This window comes from Mauremys reevesii, linkage group 3 (genome assembly GCF_016161935.1).
Source record: "Mauremys reevesii isolate NIE-2019 linkage group 3, ASM1616193v1, whole genome shotgun sequence".
NCBI classification, from domain to species: Eukaryota; Metazoa; Chordata; order Testudines; family Geoemydidae; genus Mauremys; species Mauremys reevesii.
The window spans coordinates 120294321-120313058 of NC_052625.1; the positions used below are offsets into that span (position 1 = coordinate 120294321).

The 18738-nt window shown below is 41.6% G+C and overlaps 1 protein-coding gene across 4 annotated transcripts in view; it reads left to right on the forward strand.

The window, feature by feature from the left end:
• Positions 1-18738, forward strand: part of FAM184A (family with sequence similarity 184 member A) — a 168998-nt gene that overhangs the window by 38696 nt on the left and 111564 nt on the right. For all 4 annotated transcript variants that reach the window (XR_005596365.1, XR_005596366.1, XM_039531008.1 and 1 more), the window contains exon 2: positions 17025-17879. Coding sequence is in view for 2 of the 4 variants with exons in the window: in XM_039531008.1 (XP_039386942.1) it covers positions 17025-17879 (855 nt within the window). In the remaining 2 variants the exon portion in view is untranslated. The remainder of the gene's footprint in view (positions 1-17024; positions 17880-18738) is intronic.

Consider the following 18738-nt stretch of genomic DNA (forward strand, 5'->3'; position numbering starts at 1 on the left):
TTCAGCGGATTTGTTTTTGGCCCTCGAACTTCAAGATGCATATTTCCATATAGCGATAAGCCCATCCCATAAAAGATTCCTGCATTTTGTCAAAGGCCAGGATCATTTTCAGTATCTGGTACTCCCTTTTGGTCTCTCTTTGGCTCCAAAAGAGTTTTCAAAAGTTCTGTCGGAGGTGGTTGCTTGCCTGCATTGTCAGTTGATCATAGTATTCCTTTACCTCAATGATTGGTTGCTCAAGGGTCAGTCATACAAAGAAGTGTTATCCGCCACATGAAAGGTATTTTCTGTGTTCTTGGACTTGAGTCTTCAACTGAACCCTGGAAAATCCACACTGACTCCAGTTCAGAACATATAATTTATAGGGGCATTCCTGGATTCCTTGGCATCCAGGGCCTTCCTTCCCATGAACAGATTTATGACACTATCAGTTCTTCTTGGAGTGCTTGCTCATGTCCATTCCAATGTAGGTATGCGTGTGCCGCATGCACCATTGCTAGAAAGTCTTTCCCTAGTGGAATCCATCAGGTCGGCTCTGGTGTCCCCTGAAATGGCACCTTTCATGGCACGATATTTAGGAACCTGCCACCCCCTCAGTTCCTTCTTGCTGGCAACTCTGACAAAAGGGTAGGAGGGTGGGTTCTGGAATGGACATGAGCAACACATCTTGAAGAACAAGTGTTACGGAAAGGTTTATAACAGTGTCTGAGTCCCTGGTTTTTAGTGTCCAGCAGAGTTATGAATTTAAGTTCCAAGGCTTGCCTTTTGAATATGTTCAAATTAATGAGTACAAGTACTGAGAGGTCAGATATGGAGTGACTGCTTTGTGAAATGTGTTTGTGCACAGGTGATATGGTGTTCTTGTCTCTTATTATTTTTCTGTATGAGTTCATTTGAGTGTGTTGCTTTTGTCTGGCTTTCCTCATATGGATGCTGTTGTTGTATTATATAATCATAGAGGTGTAGGATTGGAAGGGACCTCTGAATGTCATCTAGTCCAGTCTCCTGCACTTCAAGGCAGAACTAAGTAATAACTAAACCATTCGTGACAGGTGTTTGTCTAACCTGTTCTTAAAAACTTCCAGTGCCAAGGATTCCACAATCTCCTTGGGCAGTTTGTTCCAGTGCTTAACTACCCTGACAGTTAAGAAGTTTTTCCTAATGTCCAACCTAAGCCTCCCTTGCTGCAATTAGAGCCCATTGCTTCTTGTCCTGTCCTCAGAGGTTAAGGAGAACAATTTTTGATCCTTCTCCTTGTAACAACCTTTTATGTGCTTGAAAACTGTTATGTCCTATGCTCCTCCCCCCCATCTTCTCTTCTGTAGACTTAAACAAACCTAATTTTTTCAATCTTTCCTCATGGATCATGCTTTCTAGACCTGTAAATATTTTTATTGCTCTCCTATGGACTACAGTACCTCCTTGCTTAACGTTGTAGTTATGTTCCTGAAAAATGCTACTTCAAGTGAAACGATATTAAGCGAATCCAATTTCCCCGTATGAATTAATGTAAATGGGGGTGAAGGGTAGGTTCTAGGGAAATTTTTTTTCACCAGACAAAAGCCCCCCCACACACACACACGCGTGCGCACAGTATAAGTTTTAAACAAACAATTTAATACTGTACACAGCAATGATGATGATTGTGAAGCTTGGTTGAGGTGGTGGAGTGAGTCAGAGGGTGAGATATTTCCCAGGGAATGCCTTACTGCTAAATGATGAACTAGCACTCGGCTGAGTCCTCAAGGGTTAAGACAGCAAAGAGTCCTCTGGCACCTATAGACTAACAGACGTATTGGAGCATGAGCTTTCGTGGGTGAATACCCACTTCGTCAGATGCATGTAATGCAAGGATTAACATGTTAATGTAGCCTCACACTGTACAAGGCAGCACGAATGGAGGGAGGGGAGACAGCATGGCAGGGAGAGACAGAGACACACACCCTGTGTGTGAGAGAGAGAGAGAGAGAGACGCACATTACCCCTTTAAGTATGCTGACCCCACTGTAAGTAGATTGCCTTTTTAAGTAGATTAGCAAATTAAGACAGCAGCTGATGCCAGCAAGCTCCCTCAGTCCTGAGCCCTGTAGTGTCTCCCCTGCCCGCCCCCCGGAGATAAGGTACAGGAGATGGAGGGCTCAGGGGGGAGGGGGACACCCTGACATTAACATTCCTCTTCCCCTGTCCCCTGCACAGTAAGCAGGAGGCTTCCAGGAGCAGCTCCAAGGCAGAGGGCAGGAGCAGTACATGGCAGTGGGGAGAGGGACAGCTGAGCTGCCCAGCAATTGATAGCCTGCTGGGCGGCTGCCACACAGGGAACTTAGGGAAGCGGGGAGCTGATAGGGGGGCTGCTGGTCCACCCTGGTTCCAAGCCCCCACCAGCTAGTTACAACAGGCTACTCTTTCTGCAAGCAGTGGACAAAGCAGGTGGCTGCCAAACAACGTTCTAAGGGAGCATTGTACAACTTTAAACGAGCATGTTCCCTAATTGATCAGCAATGTAACAATGAAACAATGTTAACCGGGATGACTTTAAGGGAGGCGTTACTGTATCTCCAATTTGTCCACACCTTTCTTGAAATGTAGCGCCCAGAACTAGACACAGTAGGCCTTACCAATGTGGAGTAGAGTGGAAGAATTACTTCTTGTGTCTCATTTATATTGCTCCTGCTAATACATCCCAGAATGATCTCTTTTTTTTGCAGCAGTGTTATACTATTGACTCATATTTAGCTTGTGATCCACTGTAACCCACAGATCCCTTCTGCAGTACTCCTTCCGAGGCAGTCATTTCCCATTTTGTATATGTGCAATTGATTGTTCCTGCCTAAGTGGAGTACTTTGCATTTGTCTTACTGAATTTCATCCTGTTTATCTCAGACCATTTCTCCACTTTGTCCAGATCATTTTGAATTTTAATCCTATCCTCCAAAGCACTTGCAACCCCTCCCAGCGTGATATTGTCCACAAACTTTATAAGTGTACTTCCTATGTCATTATATAAATAATTTATGAAGATATTGAAAGAACCGGACCCAGGACCAATTGCTGTAGGACCCCGCTCAATATGGCCTGCCAGTTTTACTGTGAACCACTGATAAGTACTCTCTGGTAATGGTTTTCCAACCAGTTATGCAGCCCCCTTATAGTAGCTCCATCTAGGTTGTATTCCCATAGTTTGTTTATGAGAAGTTCATGCAGGACAGTATCAAAAGCCTTAGTAAAGTCAAGATATACCACATTTACCGCTTCCCCCCATCTCCAAGGCTTGATACCCTGTCAAAGAGAACTATTAGGTTGGTTTGACATGGTTGGTTCTTGACAAATCTATGTTAATTGTTACTTATCACCTTATCTTGTAGGTGTTTGCAAACTGATTATTTGTGCCATTATCTTTCCAGGTGCCGAAGTTAAGACGACTGGTCTGTAACTCTCTGGATTGTCCTTATTTCCCTTTTTATAGATTGGTACTATTTTTGCCCTCTTCCAGTTCTCTGGAATCTCTCCCGTCATCTGAGTTTTTGAAGATAATTGCTAATTGCTCAGATTTCTCCTCAGTCAGCTCCTGAAAGCTGCAGATCCCTCTTACATTGTGTGCACTGCAACTTGTTGGCACACTCACTCTGCAGCAAACAGAGTGCAGCAAGGTCATAGGGGCTGACAGGAGCATGGTATGCAAGTGCCACCTCCATCACCACATGGGCAGGAGAAGGCCATCAGAGGCAACCTGAACTTGAGAGAGTCTGTTTTCTGACCTGATCTGAATCTGACACTTGTAATCTGGTCCTGTCAGATTGCAGGGTTTTATTTAGAGAGGTAGAGAGAAGGTTGTGGTGGTGGTGTTTGTTTTTTGTTATTTTTTGGGGGCGGGGGTTTAGGTTGGACATTAGGAAAATGAGTTGCTGCGGCAGGTACCTTAATTTTGTATTTTCTGCTTTTCAGCAGTTTAAGATTATTCTGGACATTCTCCACATTCTGGAAGGGCACAAGGCATCTTCCTTAACTCTGGATTGACAAAGTTTTTGGACAATTAATATCCACTCAGAATGCTACTACAACATTACCTGGCTTTTCACTTAAATTATATCACTTTCCTCTGGATTTGTCTGCTAGCTCCATATTCTTTATTGCATCAATTGCAAACTACTTTTCTTGACTTTTAAGGCCCTTCAAGGCCTATCCCCACCCTACCTAACTATCTTTTTCTAAATTGTATTGAAATGTCAAGCCCTGCCTTAATTCTACAAGTTATCCTAGCCTCCTGACAATTTTTAAAATTTTCCAGCAAGCACCTTGATGCTTTCTTCCATGCCACCTCTTATATGTGGGAAGAGCCCCCTGCAAATATCTGCAAGACTTCCTTCAAATTCAATTTCATTGTCTTCCATCAAATTTCTCTTTAAAACTCCCCTTTGGCAGGATACCTACAGAAAACTCAACAGTGATTAGGCAGCTGGTTTAATGCAATATTTAAAGCCATTGAACTGACTACTAGATGTCTAAGAATGAATGAAACTCTCTTGTAGAATTTTGTGTAAATATATTCTTGCTCTCTCTTAGATCTGGTAAGATATGAATTTGTCATTCACCTGTTCCTGTGGTTCAGAAGTTTAATTTAAGTGGATACATAATTCCAAACAGTTCTACAATACGCACTTAGAGAATAAAGAACAGAAAATAACTATTAATATATAGTAGGAGAGTGTTGGTGAACTTGTGTGAGCTTGCATGTTGTGTAAAAAAAAAAAAATGGTAGTTGTGAGTTGCTATCTTTAGACCAGGGGTAGGCAACCTATGGCAAGTGTGCCGAAGGCGGCATGTGAGCTGATTTTTAGTGGCACTCACACTGCCCGGGTCCTGGCCACCGGTCTGGGGGGCTCTGTATTTTAATTTAATTTTAAATGAAGCTTCTTAAACATTTTGAAACCTTATTTACTTTACATACAACAATAGTTTAGTTATATATTATAGACTTATAGAAAGAGACCTTCTAAAAACGTTAAAATGTATTACTGGCACGTGATACCTTAAATTAGAGTGAATAAATGAGGACTTGGCACACCACTTCTGAAAGGTTGCCGACCTCTGCTTTAGACTCTAAAGTTTAGAGTGAACATGCCTGTATAAGCCCAGTTCTCACCTAGTCACTGTTCTTCCCCTTTCTTTCCTCTTCCCTATTCTTTAGTCCTCCATCCTCACAGCTGGCTCAATCATCCCCGAAAGGCCAGAATTGTATTGGGGAATGTATGTCAGTAGAAATGGTACTGCCTGCCCTTTGGTTCACACTTGCTGGTGGCTCCAGCACTATAGCCACTGTCTACACCACATATACATTTTGATTAATTTTAAAAATAATCTTTGAGTGCACACACAGTACTTGAAAATTAATTTTTGTTACCATTCTAAAGCCCTAGTATCCAGGTTTAAGGTATAGAACTGTCAATATACTAGCTAATATACATGGGAAGTAGTGGCTTTAAAAAAAGAATGTATCTATTCTATTTTAAAAGAAAAAAGAACAAAATAAATCTAAGCATAAGTGAGTGAAAGGACTCCACCGCTTCCTGGCCCTGCACTGGGGATGCAAAGTTGTGGGGAGGCTCTTCAAGTCTCCCATAGCTACAATCTGGCCCTATATCTGACCATTTAATAAGGCAAATCTGACATGTTAGATTTTAAGAGGAACTAATTTTAGGTATATTTAATGGTTTTACGCTAGTAGTTAGAGAAACTACTGCATAAGTGTACAATACACTGCAAGATGACATGAAAACTATATCTCTCTAGCAATAGGAGACCATAGAGATTCTGAATTGCCAAGGTTTACTGCAATATTCTGGACGCTAAGTTGAATGTGCCCTTGATACCAATGCCAATATGCTATTCTTTCTCTCTCTCTCTCTCTCTCTCTCTCTCTCCTCTGTATTAGCCTCTAGACTGAATACTAATATGTGACAGTCTACTAGCAAACATCATCAGCAAATGGACCAGTCTGTAGCAGTCTCCTTTAGAAGATTTCACACTATCAAGAATACAATATTAAAAAAAAAATCTCTTGCATTATAACAATTGTGTGCAGATGGTAAAAAATCATACCTGATTTGAAATGTTTCATACGAAAAAATGAGAAGTCAGGAAAAAAAACAGTATAGTCATTTGGAGAGGTCATAGCTATAGAAATAACAATCATGTTAGGAAAGCTTTAACCATTAAAATGGCAACATAAAAAAGCATCACAATTAAGGCTAAATTCATTGCCTCGTCAGTCCCTGTCCAAAGCCTTAGAAGGTATTAGGGAGAACGCCAAGCTAGACCTCATTGAGTCTTGCCCAATTCTTTCTTAACACAATTGTTTTATCTGTAAAAGTCATATCTTTATAGGAATCAACTGCTCCTTTTTTAACTTTTTTTTTTAAAAGCGAAGTGTTTTTTAGATTAGGTCTGGAAGGTATAGTACGTTCCACAAATCCTTTACTGCTGTTTTTTACGTTTTTTAATGCCATAAGTAATGCTTATCAAAGAGAGAATGAGGGAGAGAACATGTGTAGGAGACCAAGCTTTGGAAATGACTTTAGGATTTTGGGGGTCCTGGACTGGCGAGTCCAACATCACCACTTAGCCTGCAACATTTAAAAAATAAATAATTTTTTTAAGTTTTTAGATTAAAAGAAAGAATACCCAAAATGTTGTTCACTGTATGTAGTAGAAATGACAGGATGTAGGAAGAAATGAATTCAAAGATGTAGGTGTGGATGAAGTCGAAGAGGATTTTAAAGATGAGAATGAAAAATGTGAACTGAATGCTTAAAAACAAATAGATATAAGACAGAGGGGAGAGATGTAATTACAGAGTAGTGGGAGAAGAATATGTCATTCTTTTGAACAGCCGGAAGGTGGGAGTCAAAGGACAGGGAGAAGCTGATGACAATTAAGTTATTGTAGTAGAGGTGGGAAATTACAAGAAGCAATTTTAGTAGTGGCGATTGATAGGAAACTGCTAGTTTCAGAGATTCTATAGTTGCTGGGTGGGGGGACAGCAGGATTTAGCAAGGACTGATCTTCCCAAACTGGGTGAAGCTACCTTTCTCAGTGCCACCTAGAGGAAGTGTGCCCATTTGCAAGGAAAGTGCATGCTACACCTTCTTCAAGGATGGCAAAGTGGCTGCATTCTGTGCATCTCTCACAGCTCACTGAAGCAGTAGTAACTTCAAGTATTACAGAATCATGAATCCGAATCTAAAAAAATCATGAGACTGGCTTAAAATCATGCAGTGTTATATAACAATAAATGTTAGGTTATTTGCCTTCTGTGCCTTGGCCATTTAGAATCAAAGCCTGACCCTATTGAAGTCAGTGAGATTTTTGCTATTGACTTCAATGGATCCAGGATTTCTCCCAAATTTTCAAGCTTTTTACCACAACTGAGAGAGCTAAAAGCTTGCTATTGTTCAAATGAAAGCTAAAAGTCTTGACTAATCATGTGAATCCAGGAGCTGGGGCTTTAGGAAAAACACCAAATAGTTTGAGACTCTTCATAAAATCATGAGAGTTGGCAACACTGCAACCCCTGATGGTGGGATCTATGATAAAAGTACTGCCTGTGCTTTTTTCTGGATCTATTAGATTGTAACATGTTAATGTAATGTAACATGTATATGTAATATAATGTAATAATGTAAAATTAGTTTAATTTTTTGCTGTTTATTTTAAAATACACTTAACTACATTAATCATGTCTTATGAACTATAAATAGCATCTTGGCTTGAAGGGTTAATATAAATGTCTGAGTAATATAACAAACATGAACTCTAGTGAGAAATTTAGTAATTTGAGGGAATAATTTAAATGACTTGCTCTTCATCAAAGCATCTTTTAAAAAAATCTTCTGGATTACTTCATTTTATAATTTATAATATCGGAAAAACAGTGACTCCCTGATGTATGTGGTACTGTGATTTACAGACAACATTTTAGAAAGTAACTGGCATCAACAATAGCTTTAAAAAAATTATGAAACCATGCTAACATTTACCTGGGGCTGTTCCAAATCTCGCTAGACTAATTCATACCTCATCACAACCTTCCCCAACCTACACAATGGAAAGAATGTTTTTGGTCTAGCTGGAATTTTTTTCCTATTAATTTTTTAAGTGTGTGTGTGTGTGTGTGTGTGTGGTTTGGATACCAGCAGTGAAATTTAGCTCTCTAATGCAGAACAGTCTTCAGACTAAAGGGAAATGATCAACAGACTGACAGAGGAGCAGCAGTTTCTCATTATACAGTTTGACTAGACAAAGCAGTCCCACACATTAATTTCAAGGCTAGTTCACCTCTACTGTTTGATTTTGCCTTGCAGACAATCCATTCCAATAAATTCAGTATAATTTCAGCATCAATAAAGCATTCCGTAGATATCATTCAGTTCAATTTCCAATCTGAGTGTAGTAATTATGAAAAAGATCTCAAAGTCCTTATTCAGTTTTCACTCACCTCTTACCAAAATTTGCATTGACTTCATAGTGAGTTTTGCTTGACCTCAAGATTTGGCCATTTGTAGATATGAATAAAGTTTTACTGGGGAAAATTGTAAAATTAATTTGAAATGATAGACACTATTAACAAAGACTCTAAGGACCATATCACACCCTCCACTTCTGCTAGCGAAAGGCACAGAAAACCCATTTTAAGCATGCAGTAGTAAGACGAGCCACCTCTGTAGCATTATTCTAGGGCATACTTGAGGACTCTCCATCACTGTTCCCTCTAATTTTTTATATCCATGTGCAGAATGAATTTTATTATGTGCACCAATATGGAGGTGATGTGTGGTGGGGGTGGGGCTGAGGGGTTTGGAGCATGGGAGGGGGCTCTGGGCTCAGGTGCAGTGGGGGCTGAGGGGCCTGGCTGCAGGCTCTAGGGTACAGGGTTTGGGGTACAGGATGGGGCTCAGGGCTGGGGCAGAGCATTGTGGTACGGGGGGGGGTGAGGGCTCCAGATAGGGGTGTGGGTCTGGGGTGGGGCCAGGAATGAGGACTTTGGGGTGCAGGTTGCCCCAGGATTGGAGCCAGAGGACTCCCTCCCAACTCTCTGCCCGTGGGCAGCAGCTCCCAGGCCAGGGGAGAGGTGCCTCTGCCCGCAGGCAGCAGCTCCCGGGCCAAGGGAGAGGCGCTTCTGCCCGCGGGCAGCAGCTCCCGGGCCAGGGGAGAGGCGCCTCTGCCCGCGGGCAGCAGCTCCCGGGCCAGGGGAGAGGTCTATGGCAGCCCTGCACACCCCAACTTGCTCTCCTCCTAGCCCATCCTCATACCTCTCTCCTGTCCAGGCCCCTGTGGCTGCACAACTGTGTGGCCCTTTAGAGCCTGCTGCACAGTTGCACAGCTTAGAGGGAATTTAGCTCCCCATACACCTCTACCCTGATATAACTCGACCCAATATAACACGAATTTGGATATAACGCAGAAAAGCAGTACTCCGGGGGGTGGAGCTGCCCACTCCGGTGGATCAAAGCAAGTTTGATATAACGTGGTTTCACCTATAACGTGGTAAGATTTTTTTGGCTCTCGAGGACAGCGTTATATCGGGGTAGAAGTGTATTTGGGAGAGGAAAGGATTGGGGATGAGTTGGAGGCAATATCATACCCTGGTTCCTACATTTATTGGTGGGTATTATGAAATTAACGTAGCCATCTTTGCCCTTCTATGCTGTGGAACTTTCCCTTGGGGTAAAAATAGGTTCAGGAATCAGTAGCCATCAGGGCACAGCTGGTGTGCAGAGAGGAGCTGGCATGGAACCCTAGTGCTGCCTCCAATCTTTTGAGATGCTTTTGGGGGCTTGGACACAGGGTGTGAGTGGAGCAAAGTCACAACTCACAGTGGAAGAGTGTATTAATAACTCTTTACAAGGGGAACTTTGTGAGTTCCATGTTCTCCTTAAAGGAGACTGTATATCCCTAAACTAACTTGTGTATCTTGTACATGTAATTGCAAAACTGTTTTATTTCACTTTCACCATATTTGCAGGCTTGCTTAGCTAGCTTCAGCTGTTAGAACAGTTTAGAGATTAACTTTAGAACTTCTACTATCAATAAATACATAAATATTGCTAGCTTGTTTGTCATAATGTATTTACAGAATACATTAGATTTCCTTTTTAGCTGGGAAGGGTAAATGGGAGAGTACAATTCTCCCAAGTAACAAAAACAGATGGCTACTGTGACTTTTGTTTAACCACCTAAATCTAAGCAAAGTAATATCCATATCACTGTTACTCTCCAGCAAAATAATAATGAATTCTTGTGAATAATTTTTTGCATATGTAAAATGCACTGTAATGCAAATACACAGTGATACAGAATTACTTTCAAATCTGCCTGTTTTGTTAGCTAAACTTTAACTTGTAGAAACACTTCCTGTTTTTTATTTTGATATGTGATTTAATGTCTAAGCATTCTGAAAAAGTGTTGATTAAATAATAAATTTAACTTAGTGTCCATTAAAGTCTCTCTGAGATTTCCCTCTCCTTTCCCCCACAATAGAAATTTTCGAAGACCACCAAGCCCCTCCTGTGAAAAAGCCTACAGTGTCCACATTCTGTCCTCTGCTGCACATGGTTATCTCATATTGAACTCCATGGGAGTTGAGTAGATATAACCATGCAGAATTTTGTCCTGTGTAAATTGGCTTTATAGCATTTCCTGAAGATCATTAAGCTCTTGTTCTGTTGGACCAGCATGGGGAGTGAATTCCAAAGCTGAGTCCTTTTACTGAACATACCTTGCCACCAGTTCCCAAATATTTTTTAAATGTGGGATTGTTAATACAAGTGTATCATCTGTTCTCAATGGTGAAGTAAGCATGGGCGTAGAAGGGTATTCTCATCATTGCAAATTGGTAGACTAGTTCTTCATTTATTTTTAGAAGAACTGGAGCCAACAGCCTTGGATCTTCTGAATGGTTATTAATTTGACTTCAGAATCCTTTCAGTTTTTATGGCCTAGTTTTTGAAACTTGAGCATGTTATCCAGTGTTGTTACTTGGAACAATTCATACTCATTACGGTCTTTTTTTTTTAATATAGGTTGAGAGGAACTATTGTTTTTCCTCTGTGGAAAAGGTACAGAGCACAGAGCCTGAAGGGAATGGAAAACAAGTTCTCTATGAGAAATTAAATTGTTTTTAATACCTCATTTGGCAAAGCATGCACTGTAAGTGACACACACACACACAGCTTAGCCAAAGAAAAGGCCTCCTTTTTATGATAGGACATTAACTTGAAATGACCAGAAATATTCATGACAACGAACTGGAGATTAATTATATTCATACTTTAGAACATAGAATTAAATTTAAAAAATCTAAAATCTTAACACAATCTTCCATAGCCCTCTCCAAAAAAAGATCCTGACACTCTTGTAGCCTATAAAATCCCAAACTCACTCTGTGGGTGGCTTTTAGGGTAATGGAACTGTCAGGGGTGAGGGGTATTATGAATATCTTGTGTAACATTTCTCCATTTTTTGAGTGTTTTGGAAGTTTTCTCAGAGGAGAGGGGAATGAGAGTCAAGACAAAACCTCAGTGGCAAAAACTGAGGACATGAGAAATGTGAAGTTCACCAGGGACAAGGAAATCACCTTTGCTCCCCACCAATCCACCTTCAATAATTTCCCCTTTCAATTCAAACACTAGTCAGATTTATTTTGTTTTATATATTAAAAAATTATACATAAAATAACACACTTGGGGGATTTTGTGCTTAAATACTAATGATTAAAAATTGGTTACCTGATCAAAAATGTATGCTATTACCCTCATGAATGTAGGGCAATATGCAGTATATTGAAATTAGTGATATGTAATGTGCAGCTTAAAAATGTCACCATTCTCACAGCCCTTGCAAGGTGAAACTGGTTCTGGTTCCTCTACCCTCTGAGTTTCTGACAGGGCAAAAAACTGGCAAGATCCTTCCATCTCCCACAGGTGAGAAGAACTAGCTGGCCAACTGGCCCCAGCTTTTGCTTCTACCTATGAGAGGGGAGCAAGGACTCAGTACTTTGCGTACTCTTTCTCAAAGGCTGTCCTGTTCTCAGATAGTATACTACAGCAATTGATAAACATTTATGATTGTAGCAAATCTCAAAGAAAACATGGTTTGAAGGAAGCAGTTGCACCTATATATGCTAATGACAGTGAACCAAGCCATAGTATTTACTGTGCTAATCAGTTGAACTCATGAGTCTTGGGACTTAATATAGTGCCCTTTATTAAAGCTAATATTATGTTGATCTACTAGCGTTCAGTGTAACACTATCACCTGAGGCTGCCGTGTTTCATGTGCAGATGTTACTGGGAGACACTAGACTGCTTGAAAAGAACTCTTATTTTTTATTTCTGTCACTGTAGCTCATGGGGTTAAGAATAGATTCATGATGTTTACTTACGGGTTATTTTTCCTTCACCCGGCCTTCCTCCTTCATCTTGCTCATTATTTTGGGATGGCCATGTCAGGTTTAAATTTATGTCTGAAGATAGATAGATTAGTGTTCGTTATTAACTATTTTGCAATGGAGTTACACAGTCAGAGGCCCTCTGAAGAGAACATTCTATCTCTGACTCTTGTAATTATCACCGCTGTCACTGGTAATTCCATAGTAAGCAGTAAGTATAGCTATCATTTAGGGAGACATGGTTCCTGAGTTAGCTGGGGCCCCAACCCATTTAGGGCTTGGAAAATCATGACCAGGACCTTGAATTTGAACTGGTGTTCTGTGCAAAGTCAGTGTAATGATCTGAACACTAGTGTGATGTGTTTCCTTCATCCTGTGTTATTTAGTAAGTGGATTGCTGTTTGTTGTGCCAGCTGGATTTTCATCAAAAGCTCCTACTGTCATTCTCAAGTATATCGTGTATTAAGTAGTTAAGCCTAGAGGGCATGAAAGTATGGATCATTGTTGCCAAGTCTGTATCCATCAGGGTTCATTGAAGCCTCTTGACTAGCCAGTTTTCCTGGCCACTGTTTTTGGGATATTCAATAACAGAAAGGTTAAATGATATGGAGTGTGTGGGGGGTGGAGATGGGGTCTTGAAGGGCACCACAGATGAGAGCTCTGGAGTCTGAGCTTTTTGTGATAGCGGGTTGAGGGAGAGAATCTGAGAGAGTTCAAACAGTTTCCTTCCATCCCTGGAAAATCTTTAAGACATGATAGCAAAACCTCTATATTTAACCACGTTGAATGCTGTTGAGAGATCCAGCAATAAGAATATGAATGGTGACTCGACCAGTACTAGAACAACAACATCCACTAGTGCAATAGTTCTCAATCTATTTACCATTGTGGGCCACATCCAATACTACCTGGCATTGAGGATGTCACATGGGCCGCAGCTGTGTGCTGATTGAGCCACAGGTTGAGAACCACTGTGACTGTCATTTCTGTGGCACATCAGTATAAAAAATCCTGGTAATGATGAGACCAGGATACTGGCAGAGGTCAACCAAGCTTCACAATCATCATTGCTGAGTACAGTATGAAATGGTTTGGTTAAAATTGTTTAAAACTTATAGGGTATATGTATATAATGTCTTCTGTCTGGGGGAAAAAATTCCCTGGAACCTAGCCCCCACTATTTACATCAATTTTTATGGGGAAATTGGATTCACTTAACATCATTTCACTTACAGTTGCATTTTTCAAGAACATAACTATAATGTTAAGTGAGGAATTACTGTACATATATAATGAGTGTGAAAAGAAGTGTCTTACTATTTTAGGTGTTGTGTCTGAGTGGAGATCAATCAGTCAGGGCCGCCCAGAGGATTCCGGGGGCCCGGGGTCTTCAGCGGCGGGGGGCCCTTCCGTTCCGGGACCTGCCGCCGAAGTGCCCCGAAGACCTGCGGCGGGGGCCCCCCCGCCGCTGAATTACCGCCGAAGCGGGACCCGCCGCTGAAGTGCAGCCCGGTCTTCGGCGGTAATTCGGCGGCGGGGGGCCCCCACCGCGGGTCTTCGGGGCACTTCGGCGGTGGGTCCCGGAACGGAAGGGGCCCCGCCGACTACCAAGACCGAGCTGCGCTTCGGCGGCGGCCCCCGCTTCCTCCCCGCCCCGCCCCCAACCTCTTACCCCCGGCTCCCTCCTCACCCAGAGTCTCAGCGCCTCACCGGAACAGCCGCAGCGTGTGGCCGGCGGGGCCTGAGCTCCGTCCCGCTCCGAGCCGCGTGGGGAGGGGGCGGGGCTGGGAGCTCACGCCGAGCGGAGGGAACCGAGCTCAGCCCAGAGCTCCCAGCCCCGCCCCCTGACGACGCGGCTCGGAGCGGGGCGGGGCTCAGGGGCCCCGGCGGAGACTCGGCGTTTGATGCGCTGAGGCTCCAGGAGAGGGGTGGAGGCGGGAGCCCCCGCTGTTCTCTTGGGGGCCCCTGCGGAGCCCGGGGCCCGGGGCAAATTGCCCCCTTTACCCCCCCCTCTGGGCGGCCCTGCAATCAGTTAATGCTCACAATAGTGGGGAATACTGTTCTGCAATTGAGATGCATTTTATTACCATAACACTATGTTACCGAAATATAAATATGAAATCCTCTATGAAAGGATTATATTATTATTTATTTGCATTCCAGTAGTACCTAGAAGTACTAACCAAGATTGCAAGGCACTGACATATGCACAATAAGAGTCTCTGCTCCCAAGAACTTACATGCAATCTGAATAGATAAGACAGACATGGGGCACCAATTAAAAATAGGGAAACCAACCTGCTGAATGTGGGGCAGGCCCTTGTGGATTAGTGATGCCTCAATAACAGAGCAGATACAAAAGGATTTTATTAGTATTTGTGTTTGGGGGCAGAAATTAAGATATTCGAGACAGTCAGGAAACAGTTCATATGCTGAGAGACAGTTAGAAATACAGCCTCTTGACTTCAAATGCTGGACAAAGCCGTGTGTCAGCTAAGGTTCTAAAAGTCGAATTACCTATATTCAGCTTTGCTATCATATTTATCATTTTATTCAAGATGAACAGGACCTGTATGCATATTGTATCTAAAATAAACTAGAAGGAAATACTATGAATCTGTCACTAATTTCTCTCCCAACATAGGAGTTAACTGCTGTAAACCCCCAAACCCTATGTACTGCTTGCACGCAGAACAATATTAATAGTGTATGTAATGATATTGCCTCTGGCAGGACACAACTGAGAGTATCAATTCAGGACAAATTGTGTAGAGCAGGGCAGTCACAGCACCAGGCTGATCGTTCTCGACCTGTACGGCACACCAAACCAGCCAAACAGAGAAGACTTTGGGCTCATCCCACTGGCTAACCATAAGTCATACAAGCAGTTCCCTTAGACACTCCAGTTTCCCAGTATCACCACCAATGCCACCCGTTATGGGCACGAATGGTTATGAAAACCAATACCCCAATAAAAGAAAAACGGTTCTCTCGATCCCAAATGACCAATCCCCAGACCCAGGTCAATATACAAATCAGATCTTACCCACAAATCACATTGTTGCCAATCCTTTATAATCTAAAATCTAAAGGTTTATTTATTAAAAAGAAAGAAATATAGATGAGAGTTAGAATTGGTTAAATGGAATCAACTACATTCAGTAATGGCAAAGTTCTTGGTTCAGGCTTGTAGCAGTGATGGAATAAACTGCAGGTTCAAATCAAGTCTCTGGAGTACATCCACAGCTGGGATGGGTCATTCAGTGCTTTGTTCGGAGCTTCAGTGTGTAGCAAGGTTCCTTCATAAGTAAGCAGCAGGATTGAAGACAAAATGGAGGGGTTTCCATGACCTTTTATAGTCTCTGCCCTGTGGAAAAACACCCCTTTATTTTTACTGTGGAAAATCATTGCATCAAGATTGAGTTTGGAGTCTCATGGGCGAGTTGCATATCCATGCATGACTCAGTTTGCAGGCCGAAGCCATTGTTTACATGTTAGTTTGAACATTCCCAGGAAAGCTCAGATGTGGATTGGCGTCTCCCAACGTTCATTGTCAGTTAAATGTTTCTTGACTGGGCACTTACTGAAAATAGTCCTTTCTCAAGAAGCTGATCAAATGTTTCACTGAAGCTATTTAGAATCAAAACACAGTGAGATACAAGTACATAGCCAATATTCATAACTTCAACTACAAAAATGATACACACATACAGATAGCATAATTATAATCAGCAAATCATAACCTTTCCATAGACACCTTACTGGACCTCCTTTGTACAAGACTTGGTGTAACTATAGGACCTTGGTTGCAACAATGATCTATACGGTCACAGTTCATATCAATAACGTGTCAATGTAATATGAGAAAGCATATAAATCTTGAAAGTATTATCTCTTCTTTTTAAATTCATTAATAAAACATGTGCAAATATCTGTTTAGAAATTAGTTGAAAAGACAGGGTGAAATAATCATCCTTTTTAAACAACTCTTTCTTGTTATGTCAAATGTAAATCTTGAAAATATTTCCCGACAGCTCACCTGCCTGCCAAGCAGCAGCATTTGGTGTGTCCTAAATTAAATATTTTGGAATTTCAGTTCTGTGAAAAATTTGGACTTTTCAACTTGATAAAGGAGAATTTATTTTTCAAAATCTTGACATTTTACAAGGGTCAGAAATTCCATTTCCCAGTCAGCTCTACTGTTTACATGATATGCACTATTCTCCAGCAGAAAAATTCTTATCCATATTGCAAAACTTTTATATTAATATTTGGGTGTTCTTGGGTACATCAACTATTCCTTGTCTTCTGCAGTACTTGCGTATAACAACGCCAAGTGAATATTCACCAGCAGAATCACACTACAAGAAGCACAGCAATGCTGTTTAACTCAAATGTATAAAACTACTGTAATATCTGGTACAAAAGGCCTATGAAGTCTCATTCCTAAAAAAGTGTGGTGCTCTATTTGTGTCATGAATGTGTATGACTATTTGTGACAGCGTGTCAAAATGCTTATTTTTTGATTTAGCAATAAGTTTGAATACCTTTTAATTAATAAAATTCTGTTTTAAACTTGCAGGTAATATATGCTTTAAACACTAAGAATGATGAACATGAAGCTGCTATTCAAGCCCTCAAGGATGCTCATGAAGAAGAAATCCAACAAATTCTTGCAGAAACAAGAGAGAAGCTCTTACAGTATAAGAGTAAAGTTGCTGAAGAAATGGATCTTAAGAGAAAGATCCAGGTTTTGGAAGAGTCATTGGAAGATCATAAAAAGATGAAACATCAAGCCTTGACAGAATTTGAAGCTTACAAGGACAGAGTTGAAGATATGCAGCTTTGTGCAGAAGCCCAGCATGTCCAGCGAGTAGTAACTATGTCAAGAGAAGTAGAAGAGATTAGAAAGAAGTTTGAGGAGAGGCTACGAAGCTTTGTACAGTTGCAAATACAGTTTGAGAAAGACAAACGCTCAGCTCTGGAAGACTTGAGAGCAGCACACAGAGTGGAGATTCAAGAACTTCTGAAAACTCAGCAGAATCAGAATGCTACTTTAAGTAAGGGGCAAGAGAAGCTAGAGGAGTTGCACAGGTTGGAACTGGAAGATTTAAACAGCAAAGTTGAAGAGCTAAGACTGGAGAGGAAAAAACTCATTGAGGAGTATGAAGGCAAACTCAGCAAAGCTCAATCCTTTTACGAACATGAACTTGATGCTTTGAAAAGATCTCAGCTCTTTACAGCTGAAAGCCTGCATGCCTGCAAAGAGAAAGAAGTGGAGCTAAGAAGAGAGTTTCAAAGCCAAGAAGCTGTTTTGCGGAAGAACCTTGGGAAACTGAAGACTGAATTGCAGATGGTACAGGATGAAGCGGGTAGTCTGCGAGAAAAATGCCAAAAGCTTCAGGTAGCTCTCAGTACAGCAGAAAACACTGTTCAGGTGAGACTGACACCACATCATTCTTTTAAGTTCCAATGTGTTTAGTAGAAATTAAACTAACCTAAAATATATACAGCAGTGGCAAATCATTAGCATGTATGTAGGGCCCTACCATATTCACAGTCTATTTTGGTCAATTTCACGGTTATAGGATTTTAAAAATCATAAATGTCATGATTTCAGATATTTAAATCTGAAATTTCACAGTGTTGTAGGTGTCCTGACCCAAAAAGGAGTTGGGGGGGGGGGGGTGTGCAGTAAGGTTATGGTAGTGGAGGTTGCGTTGCTGCTGGTGGGAGCGCTGCTGTCAGAGCTGTGCATCTGGAGAGTGGCAGCTGTTGGCTGGAAGCCCAGCTCTGAAGGTATCAGCACTGTCCGCAGCAGCGCAGAAGTAAGGGTGGCAATACTGCAACACTTCCCCCCCCCCAACAAATAACTTTGCAACCCCCCTACAACTCCCTTTTGGGTCAGGATCCCAATTTGAGAAATGCTGGTCTCCCCTGTACAATCTGTATAGAATAGGGTAAAAGCACACACAAATTCATATTTTACAGGGGGGAGACCAGATTTCACGGTCCACAACACGTTTTTCATGGCCATGAATTTGTTAGGGCCCTACACACGTTAGCTTTGACAGTTAAGCTTTTGTCGCCTTTCATCTGTTTTACTGATGTTCTACTCCCCAGTATTATGGTATAGGAATTGAAGTGCTGAAAGTTTCATTGCAGATTAGAGAGTACACAGTCAAATGAGCACTGAGCAGTGGCTCTCCCTCAGAGCTCACCATATTAGAATCCAGTTTCACCTTTTATTTGTTTTTAAAAGGGTGGGTGACTGGCTCCAGGGCAAGGGAGGAATA